The sequence below is a fragment of the Xenopus laevis genome, chromosome 9_10L (assembly GCF_017654675.1).
Source record: "Xenopus laevis strain J_2021 chromosome 9_10L, Xenopus_laevis_v10.1, whole genome shotgun sequence".
In the NCBI taxonomy this organism is placed as follows: Eukaryota; Metazoa; Chordata; class Amphibia; order Anura; family Pipidae; genus Xenopus; species Xenopus laevis.
This window is the reverse complement of record NC_054387.1, coordinates 53370561-53397606: the sequence shown is the minus strand read 5'-3', so window position 1 is coordinate 53397606 and position 27046 is coordinate 53370561. Positions and strand designations below refer to the sequence as shown.

The following is a 27046-nucleotide window of genomic DNA, read 5'->3' as shown; positions in this document are numbered from 1 at the left end:
ATTAATTTCCCCACTCCATTCTCCTCCTCTATGATTGATCATTAATTACCCTATTAACTGAGTTTTTATTCTGCCAGAAAATGTTGTTGTAGATCAAAAAAGTCAATGAAAAATGTAGAAAGAATAGCAATAAAATGAATTATGAGCTTACGAGAGATAAGCTTTGGCACTTGTTTAACAGGGATTGCCTGCGTCAAAAATGACATAATTACTTTATCAGCTATACACAAAAACACCACGGGCAACTATGGCTGTTATGGAAACATTTGACTTTCTGGTTATTTTTTGTGTCCCAAATATATTTCTGTACTGCTGCCCTCCACTGGCTTGCGTTGCCAACCACATTTACTGGGCATACCTGACATTTTCGTTATATTGAATAATCTAGAACTAATGAAGACACCCTACAGTCAGACTCTGTTGGACCAATTGACTGAAAAATCTGCAATATTTCACAGAATCTTCCACCTCAAAATCCTATCTGTACATTATCTGTACCATTAAGGATACAGGAGAGTAAAACCCGGATATGGGAATAAACACAGCAGCTGTGATCCACAGATAGTGCTAATCCATATCTGAACTCTGAACCTTACTGTATCCATAACATCACAGATATCTAACTCACCCATCGTAATATTTAGTTCTTGGAAATCAGTAAATTTATTAGTACAAACTATTGTGGCACAGATCCTATCTGATCCCCATTGTAAGCAGCAGTCCTGCCCTGCTTTAAGGCTGAGATTCATTCTAGCTATCTTTACAGAGCTGCCCAACCCTCATTTTTATATGGATGATATCACTTTGAAGAAAAAAATGATGCTGTTCACTGTTTCCACTTCATTTATTTTGGATTGTCTTGCAAACCATGAACTGTGATTAGATTTCTTTTTTTTCTTATTTGATGTCTTGGTAAATCTATTTGAGACTTGAAAAAGATCTGACCCAAAAACTCCAGTGGGAAAGTCAGTGAGTGTTACTAACGAAGGAATCGATATTTTCAGTTGAGAATATGTATTTAATATTTTTGCAATCAGAATGATGGACAGAGCCATATAAAGTGGCTTTTCTCACTGAATTGGGGTTACTAATGTGGACTGGGATGAAAAATTGTCCCATTGTGACATTATTTGCTTTATTTGTGTGTGTGTGTGTGTGTATGTGTGTGTGTGTGTGTGTGTGTGTGTATACCCCCAATATCTACTCAACAGGGCCATAAACCATAAGAAGGCATTAAGGAAAGTGCCAGGAAAGGGTTACAGGGATGTACCCAGCACAGTGCAGCTGCTCCTCACTAATGGCCATTAAAGGTACACATCCATCTGACTCGGCACATTCTGGTATCTGCTAAATTTGCTGATAAATAAAGCCCCGGAGCACCCTCTCCTTCCCATCTGCTTCCATTTAGCTGTGTTTATTACTATTGTGGCTCTGGCTCACATTAATGAGCCACCCAATTACTCACGCCAAGGGTGGGACAGGAATCAGGCTGTTTTTTCCTCTTTCATCAGAAATTGAGGTTTTTAAAAAATTTTTGGCCCAGTCCCGCCCACCCCACCATAGTGAGAGATGGGAAAACACAGTAACAAAGAATGAGAACTACTAATACTTGTATTTGATACATTGTATCTTCCAGTTAGAGAGAGTAATTGGTAAAGAAATGATATATGTATGTGCTGTATGTGGATCTACCTGTACTCTTGGGGGCTCATTAAATACAGCAAGAAGCTTTGGTCAGTGCCAAGTGTACAGAGTGGACTAGAATTGATTGGGATACTTTTATAGGATGTCCCTGTCTTTCCAATTAACCCTAAATATAGACAGTTTGTACCACTGTACTGCTGCCCTCCATTGCATCCACTATCCTCCATCATATCCACTACCTTTAGTGGGTTCCCCATTAGACATTCAATATTTGCTCAGGGCCCCATTACCCCTAATGTGAAACTGTTGCTATATCAGTCATTCAGACTTGGGGACAAATTTATTAAAGGGCGAAGTGGCTAACGCTAGCTGAAGTTCGCCAGCGTGACGTCATGGACGTCACGGGCATTGGCGTAAATTCGCTAGCAAAGTGGACCTACTGTAGCGCTACTTCGCACCCTTATGCCAGACGAAGTTGCGCTATGGCGAAGGGATGTAACTATGCTAATTCACTAACTTGCGCATTTTACTGAACTTACCTCTCGCGCCAGACTTGCCTTCGCCACCTCAGACCAGGCGAAGTGCAATAGAGTAGATAGGGCTTGCTTGAAAAAAAGTTGACATTTTTTCTAAGTCCCAAAAAACGCTGGCGTCTTTTCCTTTTTTAAGGGTGATAGGCTGAAAAAGATTGTAATTCTTTTTTGGGGTACCCTCCTTCCCCCCTACATTTCCTAACATATGGCACCTAAACTATACAGTGGGCACATGTATAGGGCAATATAATAACTCTATTTTATTTTATGAAGCTTTCCCAGGCTTGTGTAGTGTAATGTATTTGCTGCTACATATACGTCCATTGTACTTTAATTTGGCGCCGTATGCAAATTAGGCATCGATATCGTAACTTCGATTTGCTTGACGAATTAACGCTAGTGCAACTTCGCTACCTTTCACCTCCCTGAGCGCAACTTCGGAATTAGCGGCGCCCTGACGAAACTTCGCCTGGCGAATTGCAGCGCAGTGTGGTGAAGCCAACACTGACGCAACTTCGAAGGTAAGTAAATTTGCCCCATAGATCCAATAATATGTAGGACAGAAAATGGGCGTTCATCCTTTCAGGTGAGGGAAAGAAGTAGTCATCCTCCATAAATCTCCTACTGAGACATTCTCTATAAATCTCCCAGTTGTCTTTGGGCAACCTGGAAATTCTGGAAAACCTGTGGATCAAGTAACTTATTTAAAAAGTTGTCACTGGGAGCAGGGATTGCATTAGCCCCATTAGAGCAACCAGCCTCACCCTGTGTAAGTGAATCTTTCCCAGTTATTTTCCAGGTACAGGGGTCAAATTCTTTGTACTTCCTTCTCTGGGGCTGCTCTCTTTCCCATCGTCATATATGAATCGTCACACACTAATTAAATAAATTTTCCCCATACAAAAATACAGAGCTCTGATTCTCCGTACTCCCTGCTTCTGGGTTGCTCTCGTTCCCATGATCATACAGGAATCACACATAGGGTTGCCACTTGGCCGGTAATTTACAGGCCTGGCTGGTAAAAATAATGCTTGCACCCAATGTTATTAATAGGAAGGAAAAATAAATATTTAAAATGTTTATTTTTTAATCACAAACTAAACAAATTAATCCAATCTCCCCCCATTACAGGGGTACAGGGCTCTAATTCTCTGTGCTCCCTGCTCCTGGAATGCTTTCATTCCCATGGTCAAACATAAACCTTCCCATGTCTAAGTGACTCTACATTCCCCCAGTACATAATCACGGCACCATTTCAGGGCAATATCACCTGCTGTCCTGGAACGTGGAGTGGTTATTTAGTTTCCAGCACTTGGATTGGCCAAATGTTCCCACGTGCTTCCCATCCACTGTCCAGAGTTTGGCTGTTTTGTCGGAGGAGCCGCTGGCAATGAATGGTTCCGAGTTGTACAGGAGATGTTCCACACTAACCACGGCACTCTCATGGGCCACCCAGGAGTAAAGTAGGGGTGGTCTACAGTTGTAGGTCTAATATGGAATAAAGAAATGCCAATCAGTAATATTATATATGTCCCAAATTTCTCCTATAGATGTTTTCTATGACTGCCATGTTGCAATTTCCCTATTGGGGGAGGCCTAGAAAGCAGCCGAAATCCTATATATTTACCTGGTCTGTTGCCTGTAGCCCATAACTGGAAATATCCCACACCTGCACCAACCCCAGAGTGTCTCCTGATACCAGAACACTGTTTGCCTTGTCACTCGATAACCCAAATACAGAGTTGTCTGGTTCACTGGGGGCATAGAAATGCCCTGCAATTAAGAAGAAATAAAAAAATAAATCCCCCAGGCCACTAGGATTGCTTCTCAGGAGGCTTCTGACCCCTGGGTTAGAAACTCCTATAACTTACCCAATTCTTGTCCACCATTGATCACACTCCACCAACGTAGAGTCCCAGCCTCCGAACTGATCAGAACTGCAGCTTCTCTTTTAGCTGAACGTTTATGGAGGAAGAAGAGTTTATCCACAGGTGGCTGAGACCTAAATGGGGAATAGGAAAACAGAGTTTCTAGTGTATCATGGTGATATATAAGGCTGAAGTGTGTAAGTGGTTGTTGTAGTTCAGCAACAACTTGTAAACAGTGTACAGGCATTTGATGGAACTATAGTTCCCTCTATGGCCAGAGAAAGTAAGTGCAACTCCCAGTCACAAACCAACATATTTGGTTTGTGGTTCTGGAGCAGAGTGAGCCAGTCTGTGTGCAGCAAGGTGAGTAATAAAAGCTATAGGTAGCGGTAGTATCTGGGGTAGGTACTTTCTGTGCAGGTGGGAGAGGGATGGGGATACACAGTTCCTCCCAGTGCAGTAGGTACAGTGGGTTCCTGGGTATCTGGGATAGGTACTTTCTGTGCAGGTGGGAGAGGGATGGGGATATACAGTTCCTCCCAGTGCAGTAGGTACAATGGGTTCCTGGGTATCTGGGGTAGGTACTTTCTGTGCAGGTGGGAGAGGGATGGGGATACACAGTTCCTCCCAGTGCAGTAGGTACAGTGGGTTCCTGGGTATCTGGGATAGGTACTTTCTGTGCAGGTGGGAGAGGGATGGGGATACACAGTTCCTCCCAGCAGGTCTGGACTGAGAATCAAAATAGGCCCTGGCATTTCAGGTATAGAGGCTCAATCAGCCAACACGGAGACCCAAACTGCCCCCACTAGCCCACTAAATACGGACTTTCTGTTGCACCTTATAGCAGCCCCTCTGTCATTTGCCAGAACCCACAGATTACCAGTCCAGGCCTGCCTCCCAGTGCAGTAGGTACAGTGGGTTCCCTGGGTATCTGGGGTAGGTACTTTCTGTGCAGGTGGGAGAGGGGTGGGGATACACAGTTCCTCCCAGTGCAGTAGGTACAGTGGGTTCCCTGGGTATCTGGGGTAGGTACTTTCTGTGCAGGTGGGGATACACAGTTCCTCCCAGTGCAGAAGGTACAGTTGACCATTAAAGGAAAGTAAGGCAAAGTATATCCCACCTACACATCCAGATCTCCCTATTCTGCTGGTGTTTACTGACTGGCCGAGGTACAGCCTTACTGACTTCCTTGGAGCTCACGTGAGGCCGAGTGGATGCCCTGTAGAACAAATTATTCATTAAAATCAAGTCAGTCACAGTAACAAGCTATGGAATATGGAGCAGTACTGCTGTCATAAAGGCAAGCAGAAATGCAGCAAGAGACCAGGGTACCTTGTTGGAGGACACTGGCGCAGATAAAGATACAGTCTCTGAGTCTCTACATTCCACAGAATGATCTCTCCATCAAAGCTGGCTGTAGCGAGGAGCCCCAGGGATGGACAGAGATCAGCAGTCAGGATGTCCTCTTGGTGCACTTGTCCTCCTTTCCATGAGTCATTGGCTGGCACATAAACCTCCTTGAAAAGCAACACAACAGTAGAGGGAACAAACCAAAAAACTTGAAAAGAATTTTGGAAGTGTGGCAGGCCCTCAGCCCAAGGGTTGGATCTCAAGTGAACCTTGGACTTTCCCCTCTGCCCAATTATCTAATTAACTCAAGTAAGACATTGTGGTATCATGAGCCCATACACAGACCAAGAGGCTGTCTGGGCAACTATCTACTTATGTATGGTCAACTTTAGTAGTTCCTTGTCCAGGTATTGAAAAAGCACAGAGAAGCAATGGTGTGAAAGATTCTGGGTATAAAGTAAGGTTTGGGAGAGGTATGAGGTTATATCAAATTGAACTGGATAGCCTGCTGATGATGAGACTTAGTTGGTACTCAAGTATTTATGCAGCTGCAACAAGGAAATGTGACGTCTAATCAGCCAAACTTATCATATGATAGCCATGGAAAGGTAGGAGCAAGCTGAAAGGAAACTTGCCCAACTGGATCATGTCTAGTTTTTGGTGTCATAAGGTAGTCTTGCATAAGATGGGATAAAGTTGGCTTCTCACTGTAAGTTCTACAGAACCCCATGTTATACTTACATTGGTGTTTGGAATATCATAAGTCACAATTTTACGGTTCCACCCAACGCTGAGGAATATCTTCTCCTCCAAGGCTAGGACACAAGTGATCTCCACTTCTTCTACAGGCTCCAGTTTGTAAAGATTGTGCCCGTTCTGGATATTCCAGATCTAAGAAAACATGAGTTGTTGCACTTTCTATTACTGGATCCTCATCTATAACAGTGACGTCTGGTGTCATATAATGAGAAGTAACATGCATAAAGGGATTTTGGTTCCCAGCCTCTGACTGTACCTTTAAAGTGCCATTTCTTGCTCCGGTGATGAGTTTCCTATGTGATTTGTCAAATGCCATGCAAGTGATTTCCTCCTGCCCGTGGACATTGCTGAGAAGAAGAGATTTGGTGCCAGTCTCAACATCCCAGATGGTAACAGTGGAATCTTCACTGGCTGTTACAATCTAGAAGCAAAGTGACACAAATCCAAAGCTTGGTTTAAATATCTTTGCTAGTCCTATTACAGCTTCTTAGTGGGCTTCCAAAATGTAAGATCAGACCATTCATGGGTAAAGGATACAGTATCTGCTGAAGCTTCTTACTGGCACCATACTTATCTAGTACTTTCATGGTGATTGTGCTGGACAGACTGTGTTAAGTGGTTAGTTAAATGGGAAGGTACAGCCTTATTTCCAATGAAAATACTGACACACAGGGGGCATTATCCAACTCTTATCCACACCAGTGCTTCCCTAATGATGGGGCCTATACCCTAGAGCAGTGATTTCAAAATTTTTGGTTTTAGAGTAGTAGAAGGCTCATCTGGAAGGTTATTTAGGATTCGGGGAGAATGACTATTTGTTCTTCTCGATACACCTGAAAACTCAAATTAGGGCATTAAGGTGAACGGTCGAAGCAAAACTATGGTTGAATGACTGATATACTGATATTTATTTGCACTAAATGCCCCCTATTATGCACAGTGGCAAAGTGGTTGCTGGGTTTATCAGTTAATAACTGCCTAGGGATCCACTATTTTCTAATGTATGGATTTGGCTGAAGGCTACAATATCTGCAAAGTGTGTAAGAGTTTAAATCAATATGTTTCATGGAGGCAACACTAGTTCTGCTAATGAATTCCGGTTCCTCAGGCTACTCAGTCAAAAAGAGGAATCGCATCTTTTTTCTCCCTGACTTCACAGAAATGAAATGCAAATACCCATCTCCAAATTGCCGTTAAATTGCCCCCGTTTTATGAGGTTGTGCAATGTCAGTTGATGAGGTTTTATGATCAGAAGCAACACGGCGCCTCATTCAGAACGGCAGTAATCATTGTAGCGTGTCGAAGAACTGCATTTATACCCCACTTTCCTTTCTGCTGACTCTCAATATTCAGGGAATTGGGCAGAAAAATGCTATTAACTTGCTCTCTGCCAGCCTGTGTCTAGAGTAGGCACATAATATCTGTGATGAGTGATTGGTACAGACGGAACTTGGATTGTATAGACAGAACTTGATGACTGTTATATTAGCCCTACAAGATTGTAAGCTCTGGGGATGAGGAGGGGGGTGCTATTTTGCTGTACAGTTCTGACATGCTGATTCTAGATTTGCCTTCCTAGCGAGATGTTCCTTTCTGACAATGGGAAAGCGAGCAGCCTAGGTGCAGGAAGTACAGAGATTCAGAGCTTTTTACCTGTTTCTCTTTACCAGATGGATTGTCATAATGAGGACAGTACAAATGATGGGCCCCTCTACTCCCCCTTAGTGAAAGTTCTAAAGACATAGTTGGTACCAAGGAGCTGAACACACCTACCAGCTGAAAGAAGCTGTTGTAGATGAGGCAGCTAATAGGCGCCTTGTGTGTGAAGAAAGTGCCCTCCATGAGCTCCGCCTGTGCCAGTCTCAGAATCCCAATGTAGTCAGAGTAGCAGACCAGCAAGCTACTGGGGTTGGTGGGTACCAGCAGGAAGGGAAAGTTGCCCTGCTCTTGGATCCGCCCAGGCTGAACACAGGGGAACTTTAGCACCAGGGTCTGCAGGCAGGTCTGCGAGGAGATGTCCCAAACCTTTAGCACCTGAGGGAGAAATAAAGAAATTCCCTCTGAATGATAATGTTTGTCACCTTCTGAAGCTAGAGACCTAAAGAGAAATCTCCTGTGCAGTCAGAAGGGTCAATTGTTAACACCTCAAATTCAGCTCCTGCATTTTTCACCCCTTTAATCCCCCCTGTATTGTTCACATATTTAACCCCTCTATTGTTCACACTCCTAAAGCCCTGTACTCTTCACATCTCAGACCCAGACTGAAAATATCCACATACTCAATGTGTGCCATACTCTGCCTTCCCTATATTCTGTTTGCCATACTCTGCCTGCGCTATGCTCCCTGTGTGTGCCATACTCTGCCTGCTCTATGCTCCCTGTGTGTGCCATACTCTGCCTGCCCTATGCTCCCTGTGTGCCATACTCTGCCTGCCCTATGCTCCCTGTGTGTGTCCAGTCTCTTTGGAAAGGAGACTGACAACACATTATTATATAATGAGCCCCATCCTTCACTCTGTGCAGCCTTTGCTCTCAGCTATAATAAAAAAGAAGGTTCAGTGGGAGGGGCAGACCTCTTTGTTATTGTGTTTGATTAGGGCAGAAGATACACTCACAGAATCCTTGGAGAAGCTGAATATTTGTCTCAGGGGCTGATAGATAATCACATCCAGGATAGCCATGGAATGTTCTGGCAGGACAGCAATGGGGCGGCAAGGGACATATTCATTCCATAGTCGTACCTTGTGATCGAATCCCCCAGTTACAAGCAGATTGAAGGCCCTGCAGTAGTCAAAACACTGAACTCCCTGCAGAAGGAACAATGAGACAAACCCAGGCTGAATACAGTATACAATGCCATTATAACCTGTCTGGAGCTTAACAGTGTGTCCCAGTGTCACCAAACCTTGTTTATCTTCCATGTATAAACCTTTCCCTTCAGATTAATGTCCATGATGATCACAGAGGATTGGGAGCTTCCTGATGATGTAATGACGAGTTCCTTCTCTGGACAATACATGAGTTTGGTGATGGCCTCGGGATGCACATCAGGAATAACCTGGTAGCTCAGGAGTTTACTGTGATCTTTCAGCTCCTGGGTATGTGGGGAAACCATCTTTAATGTTTTTTTTGTATTAAAGGGGAAGAGAAACTTAAACATGAATTATTGACATGACAATAGAATAATATGGCAAAAAAAACCCCAAAACAACAGTGTCTATTTAGGGGTTCATATATCAGAATGGACTATGGATAGGAGAGGATCTTCATAAATATGTAAAAAAATATTATGGACAGGATCATGGACAGGGCTTGAGTGTAATAGGGCATGGCTGGGGGTGGATCAGGGATGTGGTCATGAGTATACTTGTTAGATGGGCACTCTGCCCAAGTGACCAATGGATCCCCTTGTGGGGGAAGGCTCTTGTAACTTGTGATCAGACCCTTCTTAATCACCTTTTCTCAAATACAAACAATGCCAGACCAGGCTTTCTGCATAACTGAGATTATTTCCATCCTCAGAAGTCAAGAATTGGACCCCACACAGCATCCATAGGCAAAGAGACCAAACAAATGCTCATTATACTCTACAAGGATATGGATTTACCTGAATGTAGATTTTAGTAGGTCCTGGATTCTGACTAAATGGTTTCTCAAATACTCCAATGTGGGGTTTCAGCAGCCAAAGAACATGCACCGCTCCATTATCTCCTCCCCACAAAAGCAGGGACTGATTTCCTGGGGACTGAACAAAGAAAGGGTAAAGTTAGGAAACTTATTGTAGTGGTGTTTATACAAATGGCCTGCGGGTGTCACTGTCTTCATACTTATACTGTGCATACTTCCTGGTAGCTTAAAAGTGAAGTTACTGTTGTGTAATGCCTGCATGAGCCTGCTAATAAAGCACTGTTATACTTTACTCATCCTCGGCTAACCAAACCAAAACATAACAATTATGTGTATGAGACCAGCATGAGAATCCCACAAACTCTCTAGTCTGTACAAAGGAGCACAAATCTGTAACTTACATGAGCTACATAGGGTGCAACACATCTTGATATTGACAAACAAGGTGGGGGGCCAATGTGACTCCCCCAATGGTGGTTACAGATTTACTTTGCTAGATGTAGCCCTGTTGCTGAGTAGAACTTACCTTTTTGTTGTGCCAGTAACAGAAACTTGTTGGAACATGGTTTAGAGCTGGAAAATAAAATAAAATTGTAACTTAAGTATTATAACCATTTTTCCGTTCCCTTTCCCTTCCCTGTGCTTAAGTTGCCCAAACTTAGGACTGTGGGTAGTATTCACCTGCTATATTCTGTGCCTAGGAGTTAGGCTAGAAGTTCTATGTAACAATTAAGACCATCTCATACCCCCCCCCATAGAGCCTGCTTTGGGGGCAAATTGAGAAGGGTAGTAAAAGCAAATTGTCTCCCTACCAAAGAGGTGAAACTCCTCAAACAAGTTCATGGTGGAAACATCGAAGAAGTGAATGTCGCGGCTGGTGGTAGCAACAGCGATTTTATTAGTATTGGGCAGGTGCACAGCATCTGTCACCCAAGACTTGAACCTCCTTTTCCCAGCTTGCAAGTCTGTGAAATCAGAAGCAATCTGAGGGACAGAGGATGAATATACAACTCTCAGTAAATCCATACACTTAGCTTTCCACTATAGGGAGCTATTATTATATCAAACTGTGAAAACATTGGTGAGGTTTTTTGCTTTGACAAAGCCCTACCCCCATCCTTGACAATAGGAAAGAGAGCAGCCCATGAACATGTAGTACAGAGAATCAGAGCTTCTGGATAAGTTCTGAGGGGAGACTGGACTCACTTTCCCAGGAGGAGGTTACATTTGGAATATAGGAAAGAGAGCAGCTCAGGAGAGGAGTGCTGGGGGAGATTGGATTAATTTATCCAGGCATTGGTGCCTAGTAGGATTTAACTTGGAGTATCACACAGAATCTTGGAGTATCACACAGAACCATGGTCTAGATTTATTGTACACATCATGAAATGTACCTGTGCATTGTTTGGGGGCAGGTTTGTTTATTTAAGTACAATTGTTTATTCACAGTTGTCTCATCAATACCCATAACCCCCTCTCAATGGTGTAACTAGATATTACTTGGCCCCACAACAAATTATTTTTCAGGACTCCAAAATGTCGGAGGTTGACCTGTTTTACCAATATTTATTGAAATTGTATATTAATTAGGGCCTTGTGGGAGCCCTATACCTCCTAAGCCCCCCTGCAGACGTAGGGTCTGCTTCCTCTGAAGTTATGCCCCTGCCTCCTCTTGTTAACACTGATCTTCAGGAAATAACATCATATTGCACTATGAAAGTACCTCATAGGATTTCTGGGGGTGCAGGGCAGAATCCCACGAAGTGAGGACACCACTTTTGCTCACACTGAGGAACCACAATGGAGGCGGGGAGCTGATGGCTAGGATCCTGCTCGTTGGCTCTTGCTGAATAAGGAAAAAATGCTGATTAAAATAAAATAATAAATTATGATTGTGGAGGGGGGGGGTGAGATTTGTAAAGTAATGCCAGGGGGTAGGGTTATATTAGGGTTGCAGTCACGTGATACTCAGAGGCACTAATGGACCTTGTTCCGGGTGCAAAGCCGTATCACGGGCTGTCCGAGAAAGGTCACTTTGCCAGTCATCTTGTAGTCTCTCTTCTTGTATTGCAGCAGAAGGTAAGTACAGAACTCTCCCCAGTCTATGAAGCCATCACAAGAGGTGTCCACCTACGGAAAGAACAGTCCTGTATTCAGTGTATCACAATAACTTGATTGCTTTTGCTGCATCAGCCTGGCATTGAGCTCTCAAATTCCCTTTTCCAATAAATGTACAATGTGCTGATAAAGCGTCTTTATCGCTTGAATACCTTGTTAAACAGAAGTTCCATGTCGTCATCGAAATATTCGGAACCAAAGAGGTCGGAGAGAACCTGACGAAATTCTTCGAGCGTCATGTTTCCAGCAGGCTGAGCATTCTGTTTAGCTCTACATCTGTTCAGCTGGAGTTTAGAAGCCTCCTCTTTGCGACTGGTCTCTTTGCCAGTTAAATTGTGGTTAGCGAAGGCTTCCTGTAAGAGGCGCAGGTCGTTCAAACGAAATTTATCCTCCAGGCGAAGGTTTTCATTCTTGTCAAAGCTGGAACAGAATGGGGCAAATTCACTAAGCGCCTAACGCTAGCGTCAATTCGCGTGGCGAAGTGCAACGAAGTGCGGCAAAGTTATGCCTGGCGCAACTACGAATCTTAGTGAATTTGCCCCAAAGAGAGAATGCAGGAGAGAAGATAACAGATACATTGGTTACCAGTTTGACTTTATCTTTGGAGGTTTGAATATCCCAGAGCTTTTACATATTAGGGGTAAAACAAGGCACTAGGCAGTGTGCAAAAAAGGCAACCGATGCCAGGGTTGCTAGGGTAATGTAGACCTTAGAAACCAGATGGTTGAAATTTCAAACTGGAGAGCTGCTAAATAACTCAAAAACCACGAATAATAAAAAATGAAACCAACTGCAAATTCTCTCAGAATATTGCTCTCTACATCATACTAACAGTTAATTTAAAGGTGAAAAGCCACTTTATATTTCTATATATATCTATATATGGTGCAGCAGTAACGCAAACCCAAACAAAAATCAATAGCTCAGGTTCTTCCAGTGAAATGTATATCCTTATAATAAAAACGTATATCCATATAAAAAAAACTGGAGCACTTATTTTGATAACCACCAAAAACTTTGCTTATTTATAAGTCCCACAAGTGCTCCAATTTTATATATATATGTGTGTGTATATATGTGTGTGTGTATAATTCTGATTGATGGAATTTTACCGTTTTACTTTTGATGGAATTTCTTCTTCGTAGACGCGCAGTCCGCTATTTTTAGAACCCATTTCCATTTAAATAAATATAAAAATTGTTCTGAATGCTGTGACGTAGCCACAATGAAGCGTGTGTCTGGTTGCTCACTGCGCAGAGATAAGCAAGTCTGGGTGCTGTATAACAGATCAGCGTTAGTGATGGCTCTTGAGTTAATGAATTGGATGAGGCGGCCGATGTGGAAAACCTGAATGGGGTTTGGTCTCCTGACAATATACCGTATGGGGGTCACGGAAATGCACCAATAGCACTAAGGCTACGTATGTGTAACAATGTTCCAGAAAGGAATTCCAAATTGGATGTTGGTTCAGTGCAATGGAAATGATGGGCTAATTTATTATTAACTAATCCAATTAGTGGATGATGTGCTCAGCGGGCAAGAAACAGAATCTGTGCCAATGATTTTAACCTTTTCCATGCTGCTCAATAGCAAATAAACAGCTCTGATTCTGAATCATTTCAAAAGAGAAACAATATCATGTTAGAAATGTAGCACTTACCATATTAGTCACTATGTATGTGCCACCAATCCCTATTTCTGTATGGGAGCAGACAGGAAAACTTCCAACACTTACCCCTTATCTCTGTTCCTATATACTGTATTAGCTACCTATCATCATCATTTATTTATATAGAGCCAACAAGTTACACAATGCTTTACATTAGATAACAAACAGTGAACAAACAGTAAATAACAAACAAGGGTTTACAGAGTATGATAGGATTAAAGGGCCCTACTTGCAAGAGTTTACAAACTAAAGGGTTAGGGTACAATTGAGACAAAACTATTTTAGTGATAGTGCTATATATCTATATGCTATATATCTAATGCTATCTAGTCTTCCAACACTATCCCCTTGCCTGTCTGTATACTGTGTATTAGGTACCTATCTCGTGCAACCAATCCCTATTTCTGTACTGGAAATGAAAACAGAGCAGGCAGTAACCTTCCAACACTCTTCCCTTGTCTCAGTCCCATATGGTAATGTTGGATTCAAGACTTTGGGCCTATAGTTCCACTGGTGCAGGAAGGGAAAATAATGTTAGTAGCAGTCTGTATTACTTGGCCTTACAAGAACAGGCAGTAACTCTTTCAATGTTTTCCCCTTGCCCGTCTGTATATATTAGGCACCTACAATATCTAGAGCTACCAATCTCTATTTCTGTAAAGAAATAAGAGCAGACAGTAACCCTCCAATATTTTCCCCTTGTTTCTGTCCCTGTATAGCTTAGCCTATCTAGTAATACCAATCCCTATTTCTGTAGGGGAAATAGAGCAGAGCAGACAGAAACCTTTCAACACTCTCCCCTTGTCTCTGTCCCATATGATAATGTTGGACCCAGGACTATGGACCTACAGTTCCACTGGTGCAGGAAGGGAAAGAATGTCAGTAGCATCAGACATGTATTTTCCTGTACCACTTGGCCTTAGAAAGTTTGGGTTTCTATAACAACAAATAATAGCATGGGTCAGCGCAGTTCTCTAGTTAAAGTGTAATGAACATGGACAGATAAGTCTTCAGTCTGAAGGGCCCGTGTCTGCCCATGTATGGCCAACTTAACAGTGCAAACAACATGCACCCAGACAACACAACATAATCTCATGTTAAATAAAGAAGTTAAATGCTAGAGGTACTGACATAAGAAGATGCAGCCAGAAGGAGGTGCTGTGCTTTCATTATCCATTATTAGCCAATTACAGACTGTTATAGAAAGATTGTCTCCAAAACCTGTTGCCTTACAACCATGTTTCCTCTCCAAAGAGAAGAGAAAGCTTAAAAGTTATTATTTAATTTTTTTGGAAAGACACAAGGAATCATTTCTGTGTGCAGGGCACTGTGCAAAGTGCAAAAACCTGGTGTAATCCACTATATTTTATGCACTTTGCTTGCTGCCAAAAAAGTTTTGTTTGGTAGCTCTGTATTCATGAGGGTCAGGTTGAGGGAGGAATGTAGCCACCCCCCTGTCTACCCCCTACTTGTTCCGTGTCATTCAGATGCACATTCAAATTCACCATATAAAACGTAAGTGCCATTTAAAGTGGAACTAAAGTCTAAAATAGAATAGTGCTAGAAATGTTGTATTTTGTATACTAAACATAAACATGAACTTACTACACCAGAAGCCTAATTAAACACATGATTTCTCTTTTCAAAGTAGGCCGCAGGGGGCTGTCATCTTGTAACTTTGTTAGACCATCTTTGCAAGACCAAGACTACGCACATGCTCAATGTGGTCTGGGCTTCAGTTGGGAGGTTAAACTTAGAGATCGTCATGATCAAAACAGCACAAGTCAAATAATATCTGCCATAGAAGCCGATACGGCAAGACTGATTAATATCAAAATATGTAGAATGCACTGGGTCTGCGGATACAAATCTCTACACAGTTGCTGGCTGCTTTATATGGAAACAAACAAAGCTGCTCGAGTTCTGGGAAGTAAGGTGGGGGGCTCCCCCATGTCTTTTGAAAGTATGATCGTTTTCCTGCAGAGCAGTTAGGGACTGTCTGGAGTTTCCTATCCACAGCAGTCAATCGAAGGGGGAATCTCACTGCATACAGTCAGGTTTATTATTAAAAAAAAACGTACACATTTTTAAATTAAAGTATATTGGAGATGATTTCTTTTTCAAGTGATAATGACACTAAAAAACTACTTTTTGAAATTTGAATGTGCATTAAAAGTTACCTATAGGTCATGCTGATTGTTTTTTGCTGAGAGGTTTGTTTCTGTAAGTAATTGTTCGTTGATGTTCCTAAACCTGACTGTTTTGCCAACCTGACTGTCCCACCTCAGCCTGCTAATGGACTCCTGCTGCACAAATATGGCATCCCACTAATAGGCGCAGTAAAATAACTAGAGGGGGCCGGGCTCTGGTGCGGGTTGTGCAGCCGCCCCCAACCCCCTCCGTACGCAATTGTCCTATTAGAAACAGTAGTGAGAGAGCTGCCGGGGTGCCCTGAGCGGGTGCGGGCCCTGGCCCAATCGCACCCCCTGCTCCCTGTGGTAGTTCCTCTGCATAGGCGATCACAGGGAGTCAGACAGGTAATGAAAAAAGCATTGGGCAAATATTTGATGGCAAAATTATAAGAAGCATGCAAAGCCAATTTTATGAAAAATGTAAAAAAAGGTTACATTTCTGGTGTCAGTATCTCTTTCAAGAAAGTAAAAATGGGATTTTATTTTTTTGCCTTTACATCCCCTTTGAGGGGCTTTTTTTTACTCCTTAATGCTTTTTCACTTGACTCCAGGGTCTTAGTAAATGGCACCTAAGGTGCTGGGTTCTTGCTGCTGATAATGGAATGTATGACCAATGTTTATGTGCGATAGCTGGTAGCAACGGCGATACTCGCTAATAAACTGGCTTTTTTGCTGAAAGTGAGTGCTGAGCAAATAATCTCACACAGTTGGATGTGTACCTAACGCCATCACAGAGACAGAGGCTGTTTCTTTACCTTGAACTCTTTCAGTTGTGAGAAACAATAGTCAAGCTTTCACTGTGTAATTCTTGTGCCGCCACACAATATTGTAAAGGGGTTGTTCACCTTTAAACTAGATTTTTTAGTATGATGTCGAGAGTGATCTTCGGGGACAATTTGCAATTAGTTTTCATTTTTTAGTTATTTCGCTTTTTATTCAGCAGCTCTCCAGTTTGCAATTTCAGCAATATCGTTGCTAGAGTCCAAATTACCCTAGCGACCAGAGAGGGTCTGAAGGGTGAATAAAAAAGTAGCAATAACAATAAATTTGTAGCCTTGCAGATCATTTGTTTTTTAGATGGGGTCAATGCTAATCATTGAAAAACTATAAAAAAAAAATAAAAAATGAAGGCCAATTGAATAGTTGCTTAGAATAAGCAATTCTATAAAATACTAAAAGTAAACTTAAAGGTGAACCACCCCTTTCAAAATGAAAGACCTTGGTTTGGTTCTGTCATATTACTCAATACCGTAATCATTTGCCTGCCTTACTCATCTTTTCTCAGTACAAAACCCAGTAATACAGATTCGGAGGAACTGAAAAAGCATGCCCCTCTTTCTCAAATGACCAAACTGTATTCAGATGCAAATCAGCATGTTTTTTGGAAATGGTGGAAACAGGCTTTAGGTGCAAGCCTGTTATAACAATTGACAGAGGGAACCCTGGAGCTGCCCCCATCTAGGTAGATGTACCTTGTGTGACAATAGGTGCACCTGCATGTAATTTGGAGCAGGAGGTAGGATGTATGTACTGGAGTGGAAATGCGTCGATACCCAAATACTTTTATTAAATAATGTTAACTCAACGACTGGGTCTATTTTTGGGAAACTGCTATTACATTTTTAAAAAACACCTTGCAATTTATATCCTACATGTTATTTGTTACAAACACAAAACATCATAAATATAAATGCCAGGGGTCTTCTTAATATAATAATATTATATATAAATAATATATATATATAAATTTAAAATATTAAAAAGTAAATTTGCTGGCAGCAATGACCATGCTCTCTAATAAATTGGCTTCTCTCTTTTCAGTGCAAAGTGCTAAGCAAACAATGCCTTACAATGGGATGTGTACTGAGCTCCATAGCCAGACTCGGCTGTCACAGAAAGTTGGTTTCTTACATTTAACTCTTTCAGTGGCATGTATGTTGCGTACCAAAGTGTAACACCCCCCCCCCCTTGCTCCCTGGAGACAAAATAGCTTTAAAAATTAGTCTGCGCTTGAGTTGAGTTCACACATGAGCCTACAATGAACATTTATTGATTAACCCATTAGAGAGCACTGTTTCAGTATTGGATATATATATAGTGAATAAAGTACCCCCTCTTGTAAAATATAAGGATATTATAAGTTACCGAGGAGTTTCATGACCATATAAAAACACGAGGCCGAAGGCCGAGTGTTTTTATACAGGTCATGGAACTCCAAGGTAACTTCTAATATCCTCATATTTTGCAACTGGGGGTACTTTATTTATTATAATACACAAGTTTTGGTGAGTCATGTGACAGAAATGACATCAGAACTCACCGTTTATAACTGATGACATCAGAACTCACCGTTTATAAGGATATAATTTACAGGATATTCAAGGCTTTTGTGTATTATATCTATATATATGCATGGAGCTGGAGCACTCAGATCATTTGGGTAATTGCCTAGGTGCAGGTTATCTTGAAAAATTCATAGAGCAACAAAAACCGCACACAAAGGACTTGTATAAGTGCAAAAAATAATAGCCAATTTATTGCAACGTTTCGGCTCCTGTACTTGAGCCTTCTTCAGGTGGTGTGTACAGTGCAAATAACAATCAGCTTTTAAACACAAAATGGCGCCAAACTGCACAGCCTGTGACGTCATGAGGTCAAATGTGCGTCACTAATTAGAGTGTATAAAATTATAACATTGGTCGGCCGCTTGATCTAAAGGACCTGCGTCCCAAAGGTGAAGGTAAGAGTCCGTGCGTGCTGGGTGAGGCCGATCAGTGCAGGTAATTTAGTGCTCACAATGTGGGAGAACACATTCCCCGTTCGTGCTAGATGCAGACCAGTGTGGCATCACTTACCCTAGAGGAGACGGAGCAGCGAGCGGACGGAACCGTTACATTATCGCCCTACAGACAGGAGACGTTAACCCACAAGTGGCCGTACACTCCCACGTCAACCTCACTACTTAGGCTCAAGGCGCGACCCCATTGTCTATGGTATGTACCGATCAGCGGGTCACATTCCCACCTTGGTTACGCCCCCTGGTCCATGCGCTGCGGGTACTAGCAACACCAGCAGCGGCCACAGTGTACCTGTGTACCTGTGTTCCGACAGCCCATGAGGTTTGGAGCAGCAGCAACATCTGCAGGTAGGCCTGTTGACAGTGAAGATGTATCCAGGAGCCAGACACCCCACAAAGTGAGCGAATTATGGGCTGCGATTAAGCGGTGATTCCCTATTATTAAAGGGATACTGTCATGGGAAAAAAAATTTTTTTCAAAATGAATCAGTTAATAGTGCTGCTCCAGCAGAATTCTGCACTGAAATCCATTTCTCAAAAGAGCAAACAGATTTTTTTATATTCAATTTTGAAATCTGACGTGGGGCTAGACATATTGTCAATTTCCCAGCTGCCCCAAGTCATGTGACTTGTGCTCTGATAAACTTCAATCACTCTTTACTGCTATACTGCAAGTTGTAGTGATATCACCCCCCTCCCTTTTCCCCCCAGCAGCCAAACAAAAGAACAATGGGAAGGTAACCAGATAGCAGCTCCCTAACACAAGATAACAGCTGCCTGGTAGATCTAAGAACAACACTCAAGAGTAAAAACCCATGTCCCACTGAGACACATTCAGTTACATTGAGAAGGAAAAACAGCAGCCTGCCAGAAAGCATTTCTCTCCTAAAGTGCAGGCACAAGTCACATGACCAGGGGCAGCTGGGAAATTGACAAAATGTCTAGCCCCATGTCCGATTTCAAAATTGAATATAAAAAAACCTGTTTGCTTTTTTGAGAAATGGATTTCAGTGCAGAATTCTGCTGGAGTAGCACTATTAACTGATGCGTTTTGAAAAAAACATGTTTTCCGATGACAGGATCCCTTTAAGAGATCTGGTCTATGCGTGGGTCTACACCACTCTTCCCTGTGTACAGCCACGAAACGAGCTTGTCATGCTGTGATACAATAGAGCAGCTCAAATGGGTGCGGGCATTGTGTACATACGGTGGTACAATGTAGTAGCGCGAATAGGTGCGGGCATTGTGAGTGTTTGAATACACTCTATGTCTATCACCTGTGCGCACTCGTGTCTTTCAGCACCAAGGGCTATATTACACAGAGGTACACTGTGGCCGCTGCTGGTGTTGCTAGTACCCGCAGCGCATGGACCAGGGGGCGTAACCAAGGTGGGAATGTGACCCGCTGATCGGTACATACCATAGACAATGGGGTCGCGCCATGAGCCTAAGTAGTGAGGTTGACGTGGGAGTGTACGGCCACTTGTGGGTTAACGTCTCCTGTCTGTAGGGCGATAATGTAACGGTTCCGTCCGCTCGCTGCTCCGTCTCCTCTAGGGTAAGTGATGCCACACTGGTCTGCATCTAGCACGAACGGGGAATGTGTTCTCCCACATTGTGAGCACTAAATTACCTGCACTGATCGGCCTCACCCAGCACGCACGGACTCTTACCTTCACCTTTGGGACGCAGGTCCTTTAGATCAAGCGGCCGACCAATGTTATAATTTTATACACTCTAATTAGTGACGCACATTTGACCTCATGACGTCACAGGCTGTGCAGTTTGGCGCCATTTTGTGTTTAAAAGCTGATTGTTATTTGCACTGTACACACCACCTGAAGAAGGCTCAAGTACAGGAGCCGAAACGTTGCAATAAATTGGTTATTATTTTTTGCACTTATACAAGTCCTTTGTGTGCGGTTTTTGTTGCTCTATATATCTATATATATATATTCTATATTAACATGATGGAGCAAATGCTAGCATACCTCAAGACACTTTCCTCATTGCTGAAGTTTGGCTGTTGCCCAGCAGATTTCTGAAGCCCCTGGGAAAAAGAGTTAAAAAAAGAAGCTGAAACAAATGTACCAGTAGGACAAAATGAAGACAGTAGGATAAGTTAGAGACAGCAGGGCAAGATGGAGACAGTCAGGCAAGATGGAGATAGCAGGACGAGATGGAGACAGTAGAAGAAGTAAGAGACAGTAGGGCAAGATGGATACAGTAGGACAAGTTGGAGACAATAGGGCAAGATGGAGATATTTTGACAAGATATTGAGAGCAGGGGAAGATGGAGAAAGTATGAGAAGATGGAGACAGCAGGGCAAGATGGAGCCAGTATGGCATGATAGCATTCTAACATGTTATACCATTTTTGTTGTTATTAATATTACCCCCTATACATAACAAAGGCCTTCCCCATAAAGCCTATATATAATTAAATACTAAGGACTTTTCCTTTCTGAACGGGATATCAACAAGGATCTGCAAGTAGAATGATGTAATATAACTGGATATGAGGTTACATATGGACAGATAAACTTTAGTAGATGATTCCTCAGGAAAATCTGACATCAACTCATCTTTATGCTCATCAACATATGCTCATCTGTTTTAAAATAATTCACATTCTGATGCATCCTGTATTGTGTAATTAATGATCCTTAACCAATTCTGACAAAGGTACATTAAGCCCATAAGCTTCATCCCCTTCCATTTTCCACTAGAATCAGTTTGTTATTTTTTTACCCTTTAATTGTAAGTCTTAACAGCGGCCTTTCAATCATAAACACCCACCTGCCTCTTTAGGAAGTCTTCCAGTTCTTGAAGAAGGGTGATGGACAGGAGCTGTCTCTGTAGGGCATTGGCACGTTTCTGAAGAAGAGCCGGAAGGGGCATCTTCAACGCAACTAGAAGATTTAGCGTAACAAATCTCTTAATGGGGTGTAGACTTTCTATCTACAAAGAAACCTGACCAGACAATAGGGTCATGATCATTCCAGAAGAGTCAGAAGGGAATATCTTCAACATAACTAGAAGATCCAACATCTCAAATGTCCCAAGGAAGTGTCGACTTTATGTCTACAAAGAAACCTGAGCCCACAAAAGGGTATCTTCTACACAACTAGAAGATTTGACCATACCAATGTCCAGAGGAAGTTTAGGATTTAAATCTACAAGTAGACCAGCCAAAAAGAAGTTTACAGAGAATCTTGGCCAGAAAAAAGGTGCTGAATTTTATGGAGAAACTTGGCTAAGCAGAAGGATCCTGAGGACAAAAGGAGCATCAGTTGCCCATTTCCCAACATTGTCTATTGCTATATATAGTATTTCAGCACTCAAATTCATTGGATGCTCCTGAAGGTATTCCTTCAATACATATTTATCATATAACTCTTCTACGTGAAGAATTCTGGAAGCATGTCCCTCTAGTCGTGTTGACTACAAGATCGGGGTTTAGAGCCTCAGCAGCAGATCTTTCCTTGGTCTTACTTGCTTTGCATTCACATTGGTTATTCCAACTCACTGTTCCTCTTTTGTTCATGTGAGTATTTGTTGTGGCTCCTCTCCAGCTACAACCTGTCTAATACAATTAGCTTGACTGGCACACATTTACTAAACAGTAACAAGACACCAGCAGCTTTAGAAATGTTGTAGGCTACTAGATATGAATGACCAAGCGCTGGCTCCTGGTAGGCCTATATTATCAGTGCATTGTGCTTATCAGATTAGAGCAAGTCATGTTGTTTAGGTTAGTAGCTACATGGCACGCCTTGTTGGAAACAGTATAATGTTTTATAGTTGCACAGAATTCCTGCGCTGAGCTTTTGTGTTTGATTAGTGACACGATGAAAGTGATTGACCCTCATTATCCACCTGTTATTTTTGCTCATGTATCAAAAAAATCCACCTGCAGAGATGTATTATTGTGTTTAACAAGCAAATAATGGTGTGGCCATACTTAACTCCTTCGTGGCAAAGACTTGAATCAGAACTCTGTACCTAGGTGAGTACTGCAGGGAGATAATGCCTAACCAATAGAAACAGCAGCCTCAGAAGAAAAGCTATGGAGAGTTATAACTCTGTACCTGAGTAAGTACTGGTAGGAGAGGCAGGAGATTGGATATCCTTACCCAGGGGTTGTTCCTGTCTGACTATAGGAAAGAGAGCAACTCAAGAGCAGGGATATAGTGAATAAGAGCTCTGTACCTAGGTAAGCTCTGCTGGGATGGAAATCATTTACCCAGGGGTGAGTTCCTAGTATGGCTAATGGAACCATTTCTAGTTACTCTTTAAACCAGGGGTCCCCAACCTATTTTACTCATGAGCCACACTGAAGTATAAAATAATGTTGGAGTGCAACACAAGCATGCAAAAAGTTTCCGGGGTTCCAAATAAGGGCTGTGATTGGTTATTGGTAGCCAACAGGAGACTCTGTTTGGCAGTACACCTGGTTTTTATTCAACTAAAAATTGCCTTTAAGCCAGGAATTCAAAAATAAACACCTGCTTGGAGGCCACTGGGAGCAACATCCATGGGGTCGAAGAGCAACATGTTGCTCACAAGCTTCTGGTTGGGGATCACTGCTTTAAACCAAAAAACTAAAATCAATTTATAGGGAAATTCATAAATTCAGGACTTTGAAGCACTGGTGGTTAATGAGTGTTTTTGTTCATTTGATCCAGCAACTAATGGTCAAGGAAATATGGGTCCCTGATTGGGGGGGGGGGGTAAAAAGAAAAACAGACCAGTCTGAAAGAGTATTGTTAGATGCTGCATATTATAACCTGGGCTTGGATCTTGCACAGGGCCCAAAATCATATCTTAGGTGCCAAGAAAAGTTGTTTTGATCTAAACATTTGGTGGCTATGGAGATCTCAAATACACATGGCATTAAATGACTTTTTACTGGCAGCAGTTTCCATTTTATATGGGCTAGTGAGTCAGTGCATTTCTGCTGTTGTTCTTGAGTTATACTATAGACTTCATTTATGTCTCTCAGTGCAGTGAGGGAAGTGAAATGTTGCCATGCTTTCCTCCCCACAATGCAGCGTTTTCCTTCCCAGAGTTCCAGCACCATTGCAGTTGTAAGGGGACGAAGCTATAATGCCTATATATAGAATAGCATCCACTTACACTCACCTATCTCCTAACAACTATTTAAACCTGTACCACTACAGTGTGGGTCCTGAAACTCTGGCTCCTCTTTTGTATGCATCAAGGAAAATAATTGATAAAGCACCTTTGCTTTTTCAGAGTTCCTTGTAACCAACATATTGCCATTTTTTAATGGAGCTGCACTCTCAGCATGTTTTTCTAGACATACATTTAAAGCATTTTATAGGAATAGTCTTTACAACTGAAGCAAGCTGTTCCTCATATTCTATTATTTGTCCAGATTGCCGCTTTACAGCACTAATAGTATTTATTTGATCTAAAAGAATTATCTGCTGCTTCTGACTTGTAGTTTTCTCTTCTTTATTAGACCAGTATATCATAATTTCTGTTTTCATTAATTGTGCTAATAGTACAGTCACTCCTGCCAGTATCTGGGTAATCCCCCATTATTAATACATTGAATTGATTTCTATAGGTATTTACTTTGGAGAAAATCCCCATGAAGTGGCCAGTGCCATAGGCAGAAGCAATCAGTATGGAAATCAATATAGGGAACCCAGATCAGGAGTAGGAATGTTCTGTACTACACATATTTTCCTAGCACACATATGTTGAATATTGTGACATTTTCCAGGTAAATCACTGATGGAACAAGGTTTGCTTTTCCTTTATAAAGATCCGGTTGTCAAGGCTGATGTGTACATAAATATTTCTGTATGGAAACATGAAACAAATACAGCATAGATGAGAGGGCGAGCCTGCTGCTACTGCAATAAACAGAGTAATACAGGCCATAAATCACACAAACACCTATAACAGAATCCTACAGACAATAAATCAAGAAAACTACTGTAACAAAGACTCACATAGACGATAAATCAGAAATATTACCGTTACAAACACAATCAGGCAGCCCATAAATCAAGGAAAAGACTGTAGCAAGAGGCTAGCAATTGTGCATCTGCCCATCAATAAAACAAGAAAAAAAAACAACAAAGTGCTATTATATTAGTCTATACTTTATCCCTTCCAGCATTCCTCGCTAAAACCAGGACATGCCGGTAATGCCACAACCAAAACCACACGGGACAACATATCTGCTTATCTTGCTCACCATCTTTCCAACTTACTCACTGTCACTATCTTGTCTTACTGTCACCATCTCACCCAATGCCTCTATTTTGCCCTACTGTCTCTATCTTGCACTGTGGTTTATATCTTGCCATACAGTCTACATACATATGGCTGTGTTTTCAGCATCTTCCTCCATTTTCTTTCACTATTACCATCTCGTATTACTGCTTCCATTCTGTTTATTCTACACTGCTGCCATCTTGTCCTGCTGTTTTCATCCTGCTCTACTAACTCCATCTCTTCATCTTGCCTTAAGTCACCATCGTGCTCAACTGTCTCCATCTTGTCTTACTATAGTTGTCGTCTTGCTGTCTCCATCTTGTCTTGCTGTCTTCCTCTTGTCTTGCTGTCTCCATCTTGTCTTGCTGTCTTCCTCTTGTCTTGCTGTCTCCATCTTGTCTTACTGTCTTCCTCTTGTCTTGCTGTCTCCATCTTGTCTTACTGTCTTCCTCTTGTCTTTCTGTCTCCATCTTGTCTTACTGTGTTCCTCTTGTCTTGCTGTCTTCATCTTGTCTTACTGTCTTCCTGTTGTATTGCTGTCTCCATCTTGTCTTGCTGTCTTCTTCTTGTCTTGCTGTCTCCATCTTGTCTTGCTGTCTTCCTCTTGTCTTGCTGTCTCCATCTTGTCTTGCTGTCTTCCTCTTGTCTTGCTGTCTCCATCTTGTCTTGCTGTCTCCATTGTGTCTTGCTGTTTCGATCTTGTCTTGCTGTCTCCATTGTGTCTTACTGTCTTCCTCTTCAGTTGCTGTCTCCATCTTGCCCTACTGTCTCCGTCTCCATTTTGTCCTACTGTCTCCTTCTTGTCCTAAGTCATCTTGTGCTTCTGTCTCCATAGTGACTTACTGTATCCTACTGTTTATAGTAGGTTGCTCTACTAGGTCCCAATGTTGGCAAGCTCGTGAACATTCACCCCTGTTTGCACTCCCTATAGGTGGCGCTGCTACCATCATTACATATTTAGTTATGGTTACAAGTCCAGCCCTCATTATGATCCCTCAGCATATTAAAATAAATTGTAGATAATGACATAATGAAAAAAATGTTCAAAATAAGATCCAATTACAGCAAAATGAAATTCAATCTGATGACAGTGAGGTACCTATCATTTGGCAGACCCCACAACCTGAGAAAAGGGGGAATTCTCCTTTCTGCCTATGTACCTGGTGTGCCTGGTGTGTGCCTGGTGTGTGTGTGTGTGTGGGGTTCTTATCCTACATATATAGAAAGGCCGTGGGTCGGTCGAAACGTCAGTCTTTTGCTCTGAAATAAAGTTAAGTTTGAATTTTAAGTCCTGTGAGTGCGGGTCCTTCGATTTGCTATATATATATATATATATCCAGGGCTGTGAAAACGTTACATAAATCCTTTGACTCCGACTCCTCTTAAAGGAACAGTAACACCAAAAACCAAAAGTGTATCAAAATAATTAAAATATATGTAATTGTAGATTTACTTTATATTGATATAGATAAAGAGCATAAAGGAGGGCTGCTACAGTTACACCTGTCTACACAAGTAACCTATATGATCATTATAAGGGCTGATTTACTGACACAGGTGCTAACCTGCAGTCACACAACCAAGGGTGTAACTACAGAGGAAGCAGACCCTGCGGCTGCAGGGGGGCCCAGGAACTATAGGGGGCCATGAGGCACAAACAATGAGCGATTTCAACATATATGGTAAAACAGGAATTTGCTTGATATTTTGGGGACCCTAAAATCAATTTGCTAAGAGCCCAGTAACATCTAGTTACTCCACTGCACACAACACTTAGTTCAGTTCAGTTCAGATCACTACAGACTGAAGAATGAAAGAAAACATAATATAATCGCATGGTACATGGTCGGTTAAAACTAATTGTTTGGCGCCTCCTTGTGGCAGAAGCATATACTGAGCTTAGAAACATGTAAATTCATTAAAGGGATACACACAGGGGCACCCTGCCTTTTTCATGCTCATATTTAGGTGTAATGAATGTTGCCGTGTTACCAGTGTATTGAATGTATTCATTAGGCAGATCCCAGACCTGTTTCTTATCTTTTCTCTTCCTCCATACTGTGTTCTCCATGGGCATCTCTTTCAGTTATATCATTCGACTTGTCCAGTTTATTCTCCCTCAGCACCCAGGCAAGCCTTCCCCCAAAATGTGTTATGGGATTTTCCAGCACCCTTATGATGTTCATTCGCTGTCATTTCAAACAGCTGCACGTAACAGCTGCTTTATTGCACCA

The 27046-nt window shown here is 42.0% G+C and overlaps 1 protein-coding gene across 3 annotated transcripts in view; it reads right to left on the bottom strand.

The window, feature by feature from the left end:
* The window catches only part of LOC108701198 (WD repeat-containing protein on Y chromosome), a 30301-nt gene extending 3255 nt beyond the window's left edge, over positions 1-27046 (bottom strand). Inside the window, exons 1-18 of one of the 3 annotated variants that reach the window (XM_018235500.2) lie at positions 26842-27046; positions 20549-20607; positions 12052-12319; positions 11768-11911; positions 11505-11627; positions 10594-10765; positions 10308-10354; positions 9762-9899; positions 9060-9248; positions 8770-8961; positions 7928-8188; positions 6411-6575; positions 6137-6286; positions 5378-5562; positions 5166-5264; positions 4049-4179; positions 3805-3950; positions 3448-3665 (exon numbers count right to left, since the gene is read on the bottom strand). In XM_018235500.2, the coding sequence (XP_018090989.1) occupies positions 3448-3665; positions 3805-3950; positions 4049-4179; positions 5166-5264; positions 5378-5562; positions 6137-6286; positions 6411-6575; positions 7928-8188; positions 8770-8961; positions 9060-9248; positions 9762-9899; positions 10308-10354; positions 10594-10765; positions 11505-11627; positions 11768-11911; positions 12052-12319; positions 20549-20607; positions 26842-26889 (2735 nt within the window). In that variant the 5' untranslated portion in view covers positions 26890-27046. Of the gene's footprint in view, positions 1-3447; positions 3666-3804; positions 3951-4048; positions 4180-5165; positions 5265-5377; positions 5563-6136; positions 6287-6410; positions 6576-7927; positions 8189-8769; positions 8962-9059; positions 9249-9761; positions 9900-10307; positions 10355-10593; positions 10766-11504; positions 11628-11767; positions 11912-12051; positions 12320-13011; positions 13247-20548; positions 20608-21356; positions 21827-26841 lie in introns of those variants that run through there. The other 2 variants (XM_041576921.1, XM_041576920.1) reach the window with 2 other exon arrangements.